General features: G+C 41.4%; 1 protein-coding gene across 1 annotated transcript; it reads right to left on the reverse strand.

The window, feature by feature from the left end:
- Positions 1–2,973: 2,973 nt before the first annotated feature.
- LOC308681545 (uncharacterized protein) lies at positions 2,974–5,846 on the reverse strand. Its single transcript, XM_081350541.1, has 2 exons — positions 5,708–5,846; positions 2,974–5,619 (listed from the first exon to the last, which is right to left on the reverse strand). The coding sequence occupies exon 2, from the start codon at positions 4,933–4,935 to the stop codon at positions 3,334–3,336; it is 1,602 nt and encodes a 533-aa protein (XP_081206667.1). The 5' UTR covers positions 4,936–5,619; positions 5,708–5,846; the 3' UTR covers positions 2,974–3,333.
- Between the last annotated feature and the right edge of the window lie 10,061 nt (positions 5,847–15,907).

The raw sequence follows: 15,907 nt of genomic DNA on the forward strand, positions 1-15,907 counted from the left end.
TCCTTGGGAAGTATGGCTGGATGTTTTACATGCGGGTGTAGTACAGCTTGACCCAAACGTCCACCCACTCTGAGGATTCCTTCTTCATCCAGAAACGGACTTAGTTTGTACAGTTTATGATTTGTGGTCTTGGAAACTGTTTTCTTTGATTTTAGACTCTTTATCTCTGCTGCGAAAGCTTTCTCTTGAACAATTTTGATGACAAACAGTTCTGTTTGTTTTCTCTCTTCCAAATTTGTACTTTCTTTGGTCCTTTGTATTTCACCCTTGTGTTCCTTGACCTTTCTTCTCAAGATTGCAAGTGCTCTTATCAATCTGGACCATTCTGAGAACTTCTCAAATCTTCTGAAAATAGTTTGCTCTTCCTTTGCATTGATGGTATACACAGAGGCTTTGCGAAGTTCTGGATCATTTTCCCTGATCTCTCCCACCTTGACATCTCTATCCGAAATGTTCTTCTCCCAGAGAAATGCTGGCCCCTCAAACCATTCAGAGGACTTCAGTTGTTCTGCGGTTAAGCCTCGAGAAACGTAGTCTGCAGGGTTCTGCTCTGATGCGACATACGCCCATTGTTCTGGCCTTGTGCTTGATTTGATCCTTTGTATCCGATTTGCTACGAAGACCTTTTGGCATCATTATTTATGTAGCCGAGAACAACGGTGGAGTCTGTCCAGAAAAACTCTGCAATGTCTGGGATTTCAAGCTCTGCCCTGAGTAAATCACTGACTCTAACTGCGACAACTGCTGCTGAGAGTTCGAGTCGAGGGATAGTTGTGACACTAGTAGGTGTGACTCTTGACTTGGCCATTACTAAGCAACAATGGACTTGATCTGATTGGTTAATGATTCGCAGGTAAGTACAAGCACCATATCCATTGACATTAGCGTCTGCGAAGTGATGAAGCTCGTAGCTTTTAACCTGACCAAAATCTGTAGGAATGAAACATCTTTGAATCTGCATGTTGGCTAAACTTGGAAGGTCTTTAATCCAGGATTCCCACTGGGGTTTTAAGTGCTCTGGAAGCTCGTGGTCCCACTCAACCTTATCCTTGCACATTTGCTGGAGAATCTGCTTTCCCAAGAGGACGAACGGTGCAATAAACCCCAGGGGATCGTAAATGGAGGCGACAGTAGAAAGTACACCTCTTCTTGTAAGGGGATTCAACTTGACTTGAACTCTGAATTTGAAAGTGTCTGAAGTGACGCACCATTCAACTCCAAGAGCTCTTTCAATGCGTGGTAAACTTAGAGACATGTCAAGGTCTTTCACTGTGGCACACTCTTCTTCTGGAATAGTGGACATAACTCTCTCACTATTACACACAAATTTGTGGAGTCTTAACTTTCCTTTGGAACAGAGCTCTCTTGAGTCTTTGATGAGCTGAATGGCTTCCCTTTCAGTAGGAACGCTTGCCAAACCGTCATCAACATAAAAGTTTCTCTGTATGAAGTGTATGGTGTTTTCTTTGAATTGACCTTGTTCTTGGGCCGCGAGGTGTTTTAGGCCAAAGTTGGCACAGCCTGGAGAAGACGCTGCTCCAAAAAGATGGACCTTCATACGGTAAACTGATGGTGATGCTTCCAAATCTCCCTTCTCCCACCAAAGAAACCTTAAATAATCCTGGTCTTCTTTTGTGACATGGAATTGGTGAAACATCCGCTCTATATCACACATGAATGCGACAGAACTTCTGCGGAAACAACAAAGAACACCAACCAATGCGTTTGTCAGGTCAGGACCGGTTAAGAGATGGTCATTGAGAGAAGTGTCCTGGTACTTGGCCAATGCATCAAATACTACTCTGATCCTTCCGGGTTTGTGTGGGTGATAGACCCCATGATGTGGGATATACCATGCAGGAGTGTTATTCAACTCTTCGTCAGGGACTCTTTCAGCATCTCCCCTTGAGATGATGTCATCCATGAAGATTGTGTAATCATTGTAGTATGATTTGTCTTTCTTTAATCTCCTTTCCAGACACTTTAGGCGATGCATTGCACATACTCTATTGTCTGGTAATATGGGTCTTTCGTCACGAAATGGTAGTGGCATCTCATAGTGGCCGCTCTCATTCTGTGTGATGTTTTCTTTGAGTTTTGTGAGAAACTTTAAATCTTCTTGTGACACAGGGTTGCCATCAATGGCTCTTTCAGAGAAGTCTCCTTCAAGTGCTTTGATAATGTCCGAAGGGGTGCTGTCCTTTACTGTTGTCCTATTGACATAGTGGACTTTGTTCTGAAGCTTTAGAGAGGGCTTAAGCTCTGGGATGACTTTCTTAACAATAATGCGATGACTAATTCCAATCGCATCTCCATAGTTCAGGCAGGGATTGGTTTGTCCAACTATACTCCAACCAAGATCGGTGCGCTGAGCGTATGGCTCGCCTTCCTTGCCTGACACAATCTCTCTCGGGAGAAGAGCTTGTGAGCAGTTGTATCCAATCAACAATCCTACCTCGCAATCTTGCAAAGGTGTGATCTCTGATTGAAGGTGTTCCAGATGTGGCCAAGCTTTAGCTGTTTCATTAGTTGGAATGTGAGCTTTGTTGGCTGGAATGAATTCTCGTGTGTATGTAGCAGGTAAAGTGATTCTTTTGCTTGAGTTAAGGCCACGAACTTGAAGATCTTGAAGTCTGTCGGACTGAACAACTGTAGTCTGGGAAGACATAGTAGACAGTTCTAGTTTAACAGGTTCTTGGTTTGTTTCTAGTAACTTTGCAACTTCACTGAGAACAAAGGTTGTATCGCTTTGCGAATCCAGTAAGGCATACACAAGAACTTCTTTGGGTTTTGTAGAAGATGAAAGCCACACAGGAATGATTGCAGCGGTCTGTGTGTTATTTTCTTGACTTGCGACTCGGTTAGTCGTGGCCATGGCTGTAACTTGTTCTTGAGCTCGGTCGCTTTGACTTGACCTTTCGTTAATTGGATTTGGATTAGCTAGTGGTTGCCTTTGTTCTTTGTGCTTAACTCTATCTTCATGAAGACAAGTCGGATGCCCTTTACTGCACCTTTCACAAATATTGCGGTTGGTACAGCTCTTCGAATGATGGCCTGGTTTGAGACAACCAAAACATAGCCTTTCTGACTTAATAAAGCTGACTCTGTCTGACACAGCCTTTTCCAGAAAACTTCTGCATTTGTGTAAACTGTGCTTAGGTTTCTTACAGAATACACATACCAGTTGTATCTTTTCTTGTGAAGTCGTCATCAGTGTTTTAACTCCAATTTCTTTCTGTTTTGTAAGTTTCGGTTTGTCTGATTTGTTAGGCTCACATTGTTTTAGTGACTGTAAAGATGTAACAGGATTACAGGCAATCTTGGCTTCTCTCGTTAGAAACTCAACAAACTGGCTGAAAGTGGGAAACAGATTTGTTTGTTCTTCAATTTCAATAACCTTGCGGTTCCAACTAGCAGCAAGCCAGTCTGGAAGTTTGGAAAGTAGGCTATCTTTCGGTTCTCATTGCAGTCATTCAAGATCTCTAAAGACTTGATGTGAGCTGTTGCAGCTTCACAACTGCGCAAGAAATCTGCAAAGTCTCTTAGTTCGAAACTGTCCCTTGAGGTCATTTTGGGCCATGCATGCAGTTTGTCTCTAAAGGCTTTTGCGATTGTGAATGGATTTCCATATCTTTCATCCAGAATCTTCCATGCAGCAGCATATGCAGATTCAGTTCCAAGCAGGAAGTATCCTTCAACCGCTCTCTTAGCCGGTCCACTCACATATCTCCGAAGGTAGAATATTTTCTCCTTGTCCGGGATATTTTTTTGGTCTATCAGCGTTTGAAATGACAGTTTCCAGTCACTGTAACTTAAGGGATCCCCAGAAAACACAGTAGGTTCCGGAACAGGGATACGGCTAACACTTAGTGCACTTGCTAGCACTTTAACAAGATCTGATGTACCATCACTTATAGGAGTGGCTGCAGCTTGGGGTATGACTTGTTCAAGCAGAGATGGGAAGCTTACATGTTCAGCGTCTTTCATTTCTGTGTTAATCTTTGTTACATCGATCTTTTGTGCTTCTGCTGCACTCATTTGGTCATAAACCTGCATCCTTGCTTGTGCTGCCTTTAGATCTTTGACCTTTTCCAGGTGCAGTACTTTTCTTTTCTTTTCATCAAGTGTTCTCTGCAGAGCTGCATACTCTGCTTCTTGTTGAGCCTTAAACTTTGCTTCATCTGCTTCTCTCTGCATTCTTAGTCTAATTTCTTCTGCCTCTCTTTCTAAGCGCTTTTGTCTAATCAATGTTTCTTGTTCTACTGCCTTTTTCCTGACTTCAGCTTCAAGTTTTTCTATCTCTTGCTGTTCCATTTCTTGTTCTTCTAATATTTTGAGAACAGCTTGACTCGCTGCTGCTTCTGCTGCGGCTTCTTGATGTTTTACAGAGGATCTATGTGAATGCTCAGATGAGTTCTTAGTGATGTGGAAGGAGCTTGACTTACTGCTTGAAGTTTGAAAGAGGGAGCCTGCTTCCGGCCAATCTTGTTCCTCTTTTCCTTCCAATCGGCTGGTTGCTTTATTCACAAGGAAACCTGAGATCTCCACACACAGATCTACTCTGCGACGTGACTCCTGATCCGGTGGGGTGAGCTTACGTAACTCTTCATAAACTTTCGTGACATCTGCACAAAGACCTCTAACATCACCAATAATATCTTCAAGTATGTCTTTATTCAAGGGTCCTGTTTGAGAGAAGGGTAGCTTGGATGCTTTTGCACGTGTTCTCCACTTTTCATAGTTGTAGTTAATTCTTTGCTGGAGTCCTTTAATCCTCTCATCCTGCATTTCTCTTCCCTTTTCTGTGAGTGTTTTCACTCTCTGACTTCTTCTAAGTTGTACTGATTCTTGCTGCTCACTAAGATCAGTACATTGGGTTTCTTCAGACTGCCTCTGGGGGTCTGCACTAATTAGTGGTGTATTTGGATCAGTCATTTTAACGTCTCGTCACTTGTCACTAAACAGCAAAACGTTTACGTTAACTAAAAGTCACCCCTGTACTGCAGGCAGTTCAAATATAAAGGCAGAATAAAATAAAAATGTAACACTGAATCTTAATGCAGTAATATGAATGTAACTTAAATTACTCTCAACTTAAATATACCCAAAACGTATTCAAATAAGAGTTATTCACATTTAAACTGTTCACATGAAATACAGAATTCACATTACTGTTACAAATAGCCCAATAAAACAAATGTACTGATGCTTTTAGGTGCTTTAGAACTTACACTGTGGCTTAATAAACAAAAACTAGGAATAGCAAAACGTTACTTTCACTTTTCACTGTTTGATTAATCAACCTTAAACTTGTTTTGTTTTCCTTGTTTAGACAAACCCTTAACTTATAAGTGTCCACACTTCTTATGGCTTATCTTAAAGTGTTGCTCTTCAAATCGTGTGCTTTGGTCCCGTGCGCGCTCCCCGCTCTGTGCACGTGCCGATCACGCTGTGGCAAGACTGCTGCTCCTTTGATCATGGTGCCTCGCCTCCACCCGCGTGCAGATCAGTCCGAGTTTTCACTGTAATTCCTCCAGGTACCAACAGACACAAGTGGCTTTCTCAACTGATGGATTTATTGAATCCAGCTTGGTCAGGATCATAAACACACCGTGAAAACTAAAAGCACAGAACAAACAATAATTAACTTAAAGAAAGAAATTTGACAGATAAAACCATTTTGACAAATACAACATACAAAACATACCTCGTTGGCTGAGTACCGAGAGAGGAATTGGTTTTAGTCTTTTTCTTCTTCTTTTTGTTTATCTTATTTCTCTTAGACTTAGCTTAGTGACCACGCTTTAGTCATGCATCTTTCTTTCTCTTTTGAGATCGCTTCTTCTGCGGAAATTAACCTCTTCTCTGCATACTCTCTTAAGCTACAGCGCCCTCTTGTGGCACTCAACGGTAATAGTAATAATAAAATACAGAAAATGAATAGAAACGAAAATGTGGCAGTAACACAAGATATAAAATCAGAATTGTGTGAAATAAAGTCGCAGTTGCTTCTTATAAAGTCAGAATTGCAAGATATAAAGTCAGAACTGTGTGAAATAAAGTCGCAGTTGCTTATAAAGTCAGAACTGCAAGATATAGAGTCAGAATTGTGTGATATAAAGTCGCAAAATGTCTTATAAATTCAGAATTGTGAAATGTAAAGTCAGAATTGTGTGAAATAAAGTCGCAATTGCTTCTTATAAAGTCTAAGTGAATTATTATTTAACCTTTAGGCTACATTATTTGTTAACCCATGGTATTAATACAAACTACACAATAGTAGGCTACGAGCTGAACTGTTGCTTCATTTATCCAATTTTAAAAAAGTGCTAATTTGGAATTCCACCAAGGAAAAAGTGGGCCGGTCTTGGGCCTGAGACTCCCGGCTGAAAAGTGGCCCCACTCCGGCCCTGAATTCTTGTAAATAAAATCCATTGAGACTGGTCGTGTGTTGATAAAGATTATGAAGGATGACTTATTAGAGCTGTTTTGTGTTGTTCTGTATCTTCTTTGTTGAGTCTTCTGAGTTATATATAAATGTCATTCTGAGGTTGAATAATAATAGCTCTGGTTTATAGTCCTAGATTATCTTCTAGTTGCATTTGAATTTGAATTATATTCATGTAGATACTGTCAGGTTTTGTGTAGGTGCAAGGAGCGAGAACACGAGTGTAGGACTTTGGGTTTTAATGATAATAATAAAAAAAAAAAAAAACAGTCAACAAAAACTACCCCAAGAGGGAAACCAAGACAGACTTGACTTGACCATACAGCAGAGAAACACACTGTGTGCAGACGACGACGAACCAGCACAGGACTGCAAACACAGGAAGACTAAAATAGGGAGAGCAAACAAAGCAGGTAACGAGGTAGAACAGGTGGGGCAAATTAATCAATAATCAGGTAACAAGATGGTCGGGGTTAGACAATCGACAGGAGAGCTCATGGCACAAGGAAACATGACAATCCATGTGCTCACACCAAACGTGACAAACACATGAGCACATGGCCAGCAAACATAATCACCAGCCATGTGCCCCAACAAAACAAGACATGAACACACAGCTAATGAGAACACTCATAAGCCACGTGTTCACACAAGCTTCTTCAGCCACCACTGGATAGGAGGCAGATGAGGCAAACCTTTTCTTCCTCCTCCCTCTCCCTGAAGGGATCATTGGAGAACTGGGGACTTGGCAGTTTGTGAGGTGAATGGGAGGTGGGCCAAGAGGCGGAAGGCCACCCTTCTCTCTGCGATTGTAAACATACCCCACAAACTGCCAGAATGACAGTATCCCCAGCATGTGACCACGCAGCAGGGAAACACACGGTGTACATATGACGACAAACCAGCACAGGACTGCAAACAAAGGGAGACTAAATAGGGAGAGCAAACAAAGCAGGTAACGAGGGAGGAAAAGTGGGGCAAATGAATCAATAATCAAGATGTAATAAACAATTATAAACAAGATGGGCGGGTTTAGACAATCGACAGGAGAGCACATGGCACAAGGAAACATGACAATCCATGTGCTCATACCAAATGTGACAAACACATGAGCACATGGCCAGCAAACACAATCCCCAGCCATGTGCCCCAACAAAACAAGACATGAACACGCAGCTAGCAGAGGGCCAGGGCGATGCCGGAGGGACGAACCAGGCTGGCTCCGGCGGATCTGGAATTCTTGCAGAGGGCCAGGGCGGTGCTGGATGGACAGACTAGGCAGGCTCCGGTGGTTCTGGAGTCCTGGCTGAGGGTCAGGGTGGTGCAGGGAGTTTGCGTAGAGCAGGCAGGGCAAGACACTCGGGCAGCTCTGAAACGGCCTCCTTGGACGTTTCTGTGAGAGCGGGCTGCTCTGGGACAACAGCGGACAGCTCTGAGACAACAGCGGACAGCTCTGGGACAGCAGTTGACTGCTCTGGGATGGCCTCCATGAGCACATGGCCAGCAAACACAATCACCAGCCTTGTGCCCCAACAAAACAAGAAATGAACATGCAGGTAATGAGAACACTCATAAGTCACGTGTTCACACAAAACATGACAACATGAAAGCACGCAGCCAGTGAAAAACACAAGCTGTTTGCAACACAGCACAAGACAAAACATGACATAAAAGCACAGGAAACAAGGCACACAGACAAGACAAAACAGGAGTGTGAGAGCTCTGTCACAAAACCAAGAAATAGACTAGACAGAAGTGACAGAACCCTGACAGATACTTGTTTGGATTTTCTTTTCAATAACTCTTGAACCTTAACATACTATACAAATATAATTCAATGCCCTTTTTTATTTCCAAGAACGGGCTTTCAACACCACACAGCAGAAAAGCTACAATTTCTGCATTTTGTTCATAGGCTGTCTCCATAAGCAAATTACATGATTGCTTCCAAGGACAAACATAAACAAACCAAAAAAAGGTCAAATATGTCAATCATTTCAACAAGAGCATTGTGAGTGACTCAGACTTCTGCGGATTGAGATGCCACTCAGGACTGTAAAACATGGAAGCTTAATGGATTTTACATATGATGTGATTTTATGGTTATTATTATGGAAGAGTCAGGGCAAGGGTAAAAATGAACAAAGCAAAATGGAAGCATTTCTCTTTTCTACATTACAATAATGAGGAAACCCAAGGTGAATGAAGCAAAGGAAAGATAAGAAAGCAGGAAATTAAATTATTGAGATGATCTGCTGTTTTGACTTTCTTAATAACTGAGGTCAAGGTATGGAGAAAGGTGGAGAAACTCGATCTCTCAAACACAGGAGAAGCTATTTACAATGACTGCATTATAAGGATAGATGATACTTAGACTAAGTGAAAATAGTGAAAAATGTGTGAGCTTTGGTTAGTGAGCTATGGCTGAAATGCAACTTCATGCACAATCTCCAGCCTGCATGGAGAGGTTCTTGGGACTCCAGACAGAGACACCAGCAGCTTCAAAATGTTTGCTGCTCAACAGTGGCTTTTTTTTTTTACAGATGCCCTTTTAATACAATTAATTTGTTTGACAGAAACGTTCACAATAAGCCTTCTTCTAACCGAGTTCTTTTGTGCTCTAAATCACTCTCACATCTTTTGACAGTTCGATAATCTCGATTCAGTTTTAGTAAAATATTAGTTGGTTTAATGCCTTTTGCAAGACATTGTACTATTTCATGCTTTTTATCTTCAGAAAAACCCTTTCCCATATTGCATGTGACTTGTGGAACAACCTCTTTTATTAGGTTTTCCATTAACCTGAGAAGACCTAGCAAACTATTTAAAGAACCTGATGTCAGGTTTCTGGTGATGAAGGACCCAAAAGCAGAAAAATGCTCAATATTATTTATTAATTAGGTTCAAATAACTGACAACGAGCAGTAGAGCTCAGGGCCAGACTCAACTCACTAGAATAGAGAATAATCACAGTCCAGGCAATAGTTGAAAACCAGATAATCAGTTCTCCAAAGCGTCTGGTCCAAGGGAAAAGCAAGGAGGAGAATCAGGCAGGTGAGAAGTCCAGGTGAACAGCAAGCAAACATGGAATTAATCCTAGAATTAATCAGTTGTTAATTAAAGATCAGTCCAGACCGGCCATCCTGAAGGAATTCCTGAATTCCCGGAATTCCTGAAGTCCGAGTCACTATAGATGCGGGAAGAGATGACCGGGGTATATCTGTTGATCAAGGGGTTCAAACAGCTGGGGCAGATGACAGAGGCACGAGAGAGAAACACCAAATGAAAACCGAAAAACTGGTTTACAGAACAAAAGGTACGTGTGAATCGTATAGGAAACAAAATACACTGGCAAAGGAAAGAAAGAAAACAGGATATTAAGGGGCTGTTTACACGACAACATTTTCAACTTAAACGTAAGGCTTTTTAAGCGTTTTGGTTGTAAACAACAAAAACGTGAATCTGTGAAAACGATGACGTTATGCACATACATATTACATGTTCAATTTATAGTGTTTCATCGCCATCTAATGGCCTGACAGCAGAACACAGCATTTTTGGTCATCTTTGTGGATCCGTGTGAATGAGGATCGTTTTGACAATGGTGTTGTCTGTATGCGGAAAACTCAAAGGAAAAACTTAGTGAAAACGTACCCTAAATAGTGGAGAAATCAGAGAGAAAATAACAAGCAGCTGCGAGATAGCGTGAGCGGCCTCACTGATTATAGAGCGTGATCAGCACAAAGATTTGTGCAAGAGAAAAGGGATAGATCAAACCCGAGTCCTGACAGTTGTCTAAGATTGATTTAGTTGAAAAGATATGAGAAATTAAAAAATAAATACTTTCTTTGAAAAGAAAAACATAACAGAACAAAACTTTTCAGAAATCAGGTTCTTCAGAAACATTGACAGAATATGACAGAGCTTGTGTTTTAAAGCTAAGCCAAAACAGCACCGACCCACCAAGGCATGGACTCTACAAGACCCCTGAAGGTGTCCTCTGGTATTTGGCACCAAGATGTTAGTTGCTGTAATCCTGTAGGTTGTGAGGTGGAGCCGCCGTGGATCGAACTTGTTGGTCCAGCACATCCCACAGATGCTCATTTGGATTGAGATCTGGGGAATTTGGAGGCCAGGGCAACACCTTTAACTCTTCATGATGTTCCTCAAACCATTCCTGAACAATGTGTGCAGTGTGTATTTTCCTGTAGGAAGAGGGCACTTCCACCAGGGAACACCATTGTCATGAAGGGGTATACCTGGTCTGCAACAATGTTTAGGTGAGTGGCACGTATCAAATTTACTTCCACATGAAAGGCCGGCAGTTTCCCAGCAGAACATAGCTCAGAGCATCACACGCCCTCCACCGGTTTCTTGTTGTCCCACAGTGCATCCGGGTGCCATCACTTCCCAAGGTAAATGGCGCACACATATCCGGCTGTCCAAGTGATGTAAAAGAAAACGGGACTTATCGGACCAGGCTACCTTCGTCCACAGCTCCAAGGTCCAGTTCTATCGCTAGCGTGCCCAATGCGAGCTTTCGACGGTGAACAGGGGTCATTATAGGCACTCTGACTAAGACCTTCTGTTGACTTGGACCAGACGGCATAGCTTTCGTTGCCTTTGTACATTGATGAGCCTTGGGCACTCAACACCCTGTCGCCGGTTTGTGGTTTGTTCTTTCTCAGACACTGTTGGTAAATTCTCAATACTGCTGACTGGGAGCAACACACAAGGATTGCCGTTTCATAGATACTCAGACCCAGTCGCTTTGCCATAATAATTTGGCTCTTGTCAAAGTCATTTTGATATTTATTCCTGCCTATTTCTCCTGCATCCAACACGTTGATTATGAGAAATGATTGTTTGCTCACCATCAAATCTACCTAGACCTTAATATGTGACCTTGTTAGAAGATGGTCAGCGATATTCGCTTCACCTGTGACTGGTCATAATGTTCTGGCTCATCAGTGTATGTATATATATATATGATTGTTATTGTACAAGGTATGCTCATTTTATTCCAACATTTGTCTGCATGTTTTCAGATTGACGGATTCACGTTGAACTTCATTTCCTCATTTCTACTGAGCAGCTTTGTTTAGGTGTGAGTCAGATGTCATTCTAGAATATGCGGGTGAGTGGTTTGTAAAGCAGTTCTTATTAGTGAACAGACCAAGAGCATGAAGAGAGCAGTAACACTTGCTCCGGGTTTAAGAAAGGCACACGCAATAGGTGTTATGTCCTGAATGTTCACTATTTATATTTAATTTAGAAAAAAAAAAAATCTAATTAATTTCATGCCCAAACAATTCATCAAGCCTCTCCCTTTGAATTGTTCAGTTTCATTCCCTTGGATTCTGGTCACATGTGTACAAGCGCACTAGCCTGGCAAGCCATACCTACATCAAGATGTTAGGTCTGGCAACTCACCATAGACACGGCTCAAACCGAGGGGTGGGATAAACGGCTGTCTTTCAAATTCCCTCTGCACGCAATAGGACAGCGCTTCAACAACCAGAGCGTTTTCCTAACAGCGGAGCTAACGTTAGTTGATAGATTCAACTTTTGAATCTGGCTGGCAAAACTACTAACACATCTTCCTTTTTTGAGAATGACTTAAGTGACGTTCTTTGTTCTTTCTCAAAGAAAAACTTTTCAAAGCCGATTCGAAAGACTGTTCGCCAGCAGCAGCAGCTCTTCTTTGTTTTCAAGTAGCAGGGAACCCTCGCAACTCTGTCGTCATTATGTTAAGCCCGCCACACCTACTCTATATGCGATGTGATTGGCCTGACCCAATTTAGGTTTTTACAGCTCCGAAAGTCAACGGAGAGTTGCTAGACTACCCTGGCTGCAAAATACATTTTGCTGCCGCTAGGGTGCGTCTAGATTTCTAGGCTACAAGCGCACTGCAAGGATCCAACAATATTAACTTTTTGTTACACTTTTTTTATGAATTTTCTTTTCTATAATTTCATTTATTTTGCAATATTTTTTAGTAAAGAGTATATTTTGTCCTTATGGCAATTTAAATAGTTTGCTTTTTTTTCTTGCATGTTTGTAGTAATTAAATTTTTGGCATCAATCTGAGCAAATATAAGAAAATCTCTGTCTGTCATGAAATGGCATCCGTCACAACACATGAAGACTTTATTGTTTGTTAGAGTGATAAACATCTAGTAAGGATAACATTTATTCTGAAGTAAAGTTATCAGAAGATGTGGAAGCACATCTGTTTATATCTTTAATTCAAACCATTCTGCTGGCTGCAGGCTGCTGCTGAGTTGGCTTGCGTCTGTAAGCTTTGTATATCTTTCTGTTTTGAATCATTATTTACTATCATTCCTTGTTGTTTATACTGCTAAATATAGCTTATTCAACATCACACATTAACCTGACATCGCTAGCTTCAATCTAAATCATTATTGCTAGCACAACACACTAGTAATTCGCTAGCCTGTTAGCGTGCCATCCATGTGCTCTTTATTTATTTATTTATTTATTTATTTATTTATTTATTTATTTATTTATTTTTCTCTCACGCCTTTTACAAGTTCATCAAACCTTAGGTGAGTAGGATCAGTCAAAAAACACAGTGAGTCATGTCATCTTCTCCTCTATACTGCTTTGGATGCGACTTGCTTTGTGAACTCTGTCCATTGTTCGGTTCCGGCTGTAGTAGAGCCCGTGCAGTAGGGCAATTGGGTGACGGTAGGGCGCTGTAGTCGCGGGACAAAACACCACTCTTCCGATCCGATAACAACATAAAACAGGTTCTCCCCACTTAGTGAAACACCCACTGAGAATCCTGTTGAATGTGCCCTAGTTATTGGCGATTCTATTATACGGAACGTGAAAATAGAGACACCAGCCACCATAGTCACATGTTTGCCGGAAGCCAGAGCGCCTGACATCAAAGCAAATTTAAAAGTGCTGGCTAATGCTAATCATAAATTCTCTAAGATTATTATTCACATCGGCACTAATGATGTTCGACTCCGCCAGTCGGAGATCACCAAAATTAACGTTAAAGAGGTGTGTGAACTCGCAAGTACAATGTCAGGCACTGTAATTTGGCCCTGGCCCCCTTCCTGTTTGCAGGAGTGATGAGATACTTAGTAGATTATCCTCACTAAATGGCTGGCTGTCTAAGTGGTGTCCGCAAAATAATATAGAATTCATAGACAATTGGAAAAGTTTTTGGGGCAGACCTGACCTGTTGAAAAGAGATGGTATTCATCCCTCCTGGGATGGTGCTGCTCTTCTCTCTAGTAAAATGGCACATAGTCTCAGAGCTCAAACATGAATTGGGGCTCGGCTCAGATTTTCAGTCAGGATTTAGACCGTACCATAGTACTGAGACTGTTCTCATTAGAGTTACAAATTATTTGCTCTTATCATCCAATCGTGGTTTATCTCACTATTAGTGTTACTCGATCTTGCATTTGATACTATTGACCACAACATTCTTTTAAATAGACTCGAAAATTATGTTGGCATTAGTGGAATTGCATTAGCATGGTTTAAATAATACTTATCTGACCATTATCAGTATGTAGCAGTAAATGAAGAGATGTCTCATCGATCACAAGTTCAGTATGACGTACCACAAGGCTCAGTACTAGGACCGTAGCTTTTAACTCTGTACATGCTACCCTTGGGAGATATCATTAGGAAGCATGAAATTAGTTTTCACTGTTATGCTTATGATACTCAGCTCTATATTTCTTCACGCCCTGACGAAACTTACCAATTCACAAAATTAACGGAAAGCATAGCTGATATAAAAAAAATTGGATGACTAGTAATTTCCTACTACTTAATTCTGAAAAAAAAAAACATAGATTCTAATTATTGGTCAAAATCTTGGTCGTCGGTTAGGAACCTGGGTGTGCTCTTTGATACCAATCTTTCATTTCAAAGTCACGTGTCTAGTATCTGTAAAACCGCATTTTTCCATCTTAAAAATATATCTAAATTACGTCATATGCTCTCATTGACAAAGCAGAAGAATTAGTTCATGCGTTCATGACATCAAGGCTAGATTATTGTAATGCTCTACTGGGTGGTTGCCCTGCATGCTTAGTAAACAAATTACAGCTGGTCCAAAATGCAGCAGCTCGAGTTCTTACCAGAGCCAGGAAGTATGACCATATTAACCCGGTTCTGTCAACACTGCATTGGCTGCCTATTAAACATTGTGTACATTTTAAAATATTGCTGATTACTTACAAAGCACTAAATAGTTTAGCTCCACAGTACTTGAGCGAGCTCCTCTATTTACGTCTATTACGATCTCAAAATTCCGGCCAGTTGATAACACCTAGAATTTCAAAATCGACTGCTGGCGGTAGATCCTTTTACTATTTAGCACCAAAACTTTGGAACAGTCTTCCTAACATTGTCCGGGAAGCAGACACACTCTGTCAGTTCAAAGCTAGACTAAAACACATCTCTTTGGCCTAGCATACACATAACACATTATAGACTTCCATAATTCAATGTTAGGCTGCATAGATTAGGTCAGCCGGAACCGGGAACACTTCCCATAAATCCTGATGTACTCATTACATCATAAGAAGAATAGCGTCTATGCTAATATTAGTCTCTCTGTTTATCCCGAGGTTTACCGCAGTCCGCCAGATCCAGGCCGTATCCAGATCTGATGAAGGACCTGCGCCTGGACGTGACGACAACGCAGTCCAGAAGTGTCAACTAGTCTCTCCCCTGTGAAGGCCTCCCTCCCCTTATGGCGTTATTTTTTAGTCAAAAGTCATGAGCGTGTAAGACATGCTCACGAGTACATTATGTTATTTCACACGCGCAAAAATGAACCTTCAGCTGGCATGATAAAAGTACTCGCGCACAAATTCAACAACCGAGAGGTGTACAAGTAGCTGCGAGCGAGCGCCTGGCATACTCTCATAGGTTAACTCTGCTTGTACAGTGGAATCCTGTTTTGCTCGCGCAGCGGGCTTCTGCTCGCAGAGTGCTGTTTTGCTCGCGCAGAGGATTTCTGCTCGCTCAGCTGATTTCTGCTCGCTCGAGTCTACATGACTTTTGACAATTTGGGGGCGGAAACCAAGGAGGGCACTGACCCTCTTATGATTGGTCACTTTCATCATGGAAAATCTTGGGAAATCCTAACCCCGCCCACCTTCTGACGCAGCGCGCAGCTACTCCGGCTATCTCTGTGTATATTTTAGACAACGAAATATGTGATAAAAAACCATACTAACTCTTTTCGTTTTCATTTAAAGAAATCTTAAACATGATAGCCACACAAATGTGGTTCAGGCAACGCGTATTGATTATATTCACTGCACATTGCCTATTTATAAAAAAATATATATATATATAAAACACAAACCTGCCTCTTTTCGTTTTAAATATAATATAAAAACATTAAACATTTTAATATGGTCCAGGCAATATGTGCATTTGTACTAAACAACAGAT

Source organism: Scardinius erythrophthalmus (genome assembly GCF_964197995.2).
Source record: "Scardinius erythrophthalmus genome assembly, chromosome: 21".
NCBI classification, from domain to species: Eukaryota; Metazoa; Chordata; class Actinopteri; order Cypriniformes; family Leuciscidae; genus Scardinius; species Scardinius erythrophthalmus.

Excerpts from the sequence above, each read along its gene's own strand:
- LOC308681545 (XM_081350541.1), bottom strand. The coding sequence starts at position 4,935 with ATGACTGATCCAAATACACCACTAATTAGTGCAGACCCCCAGAGGCAG.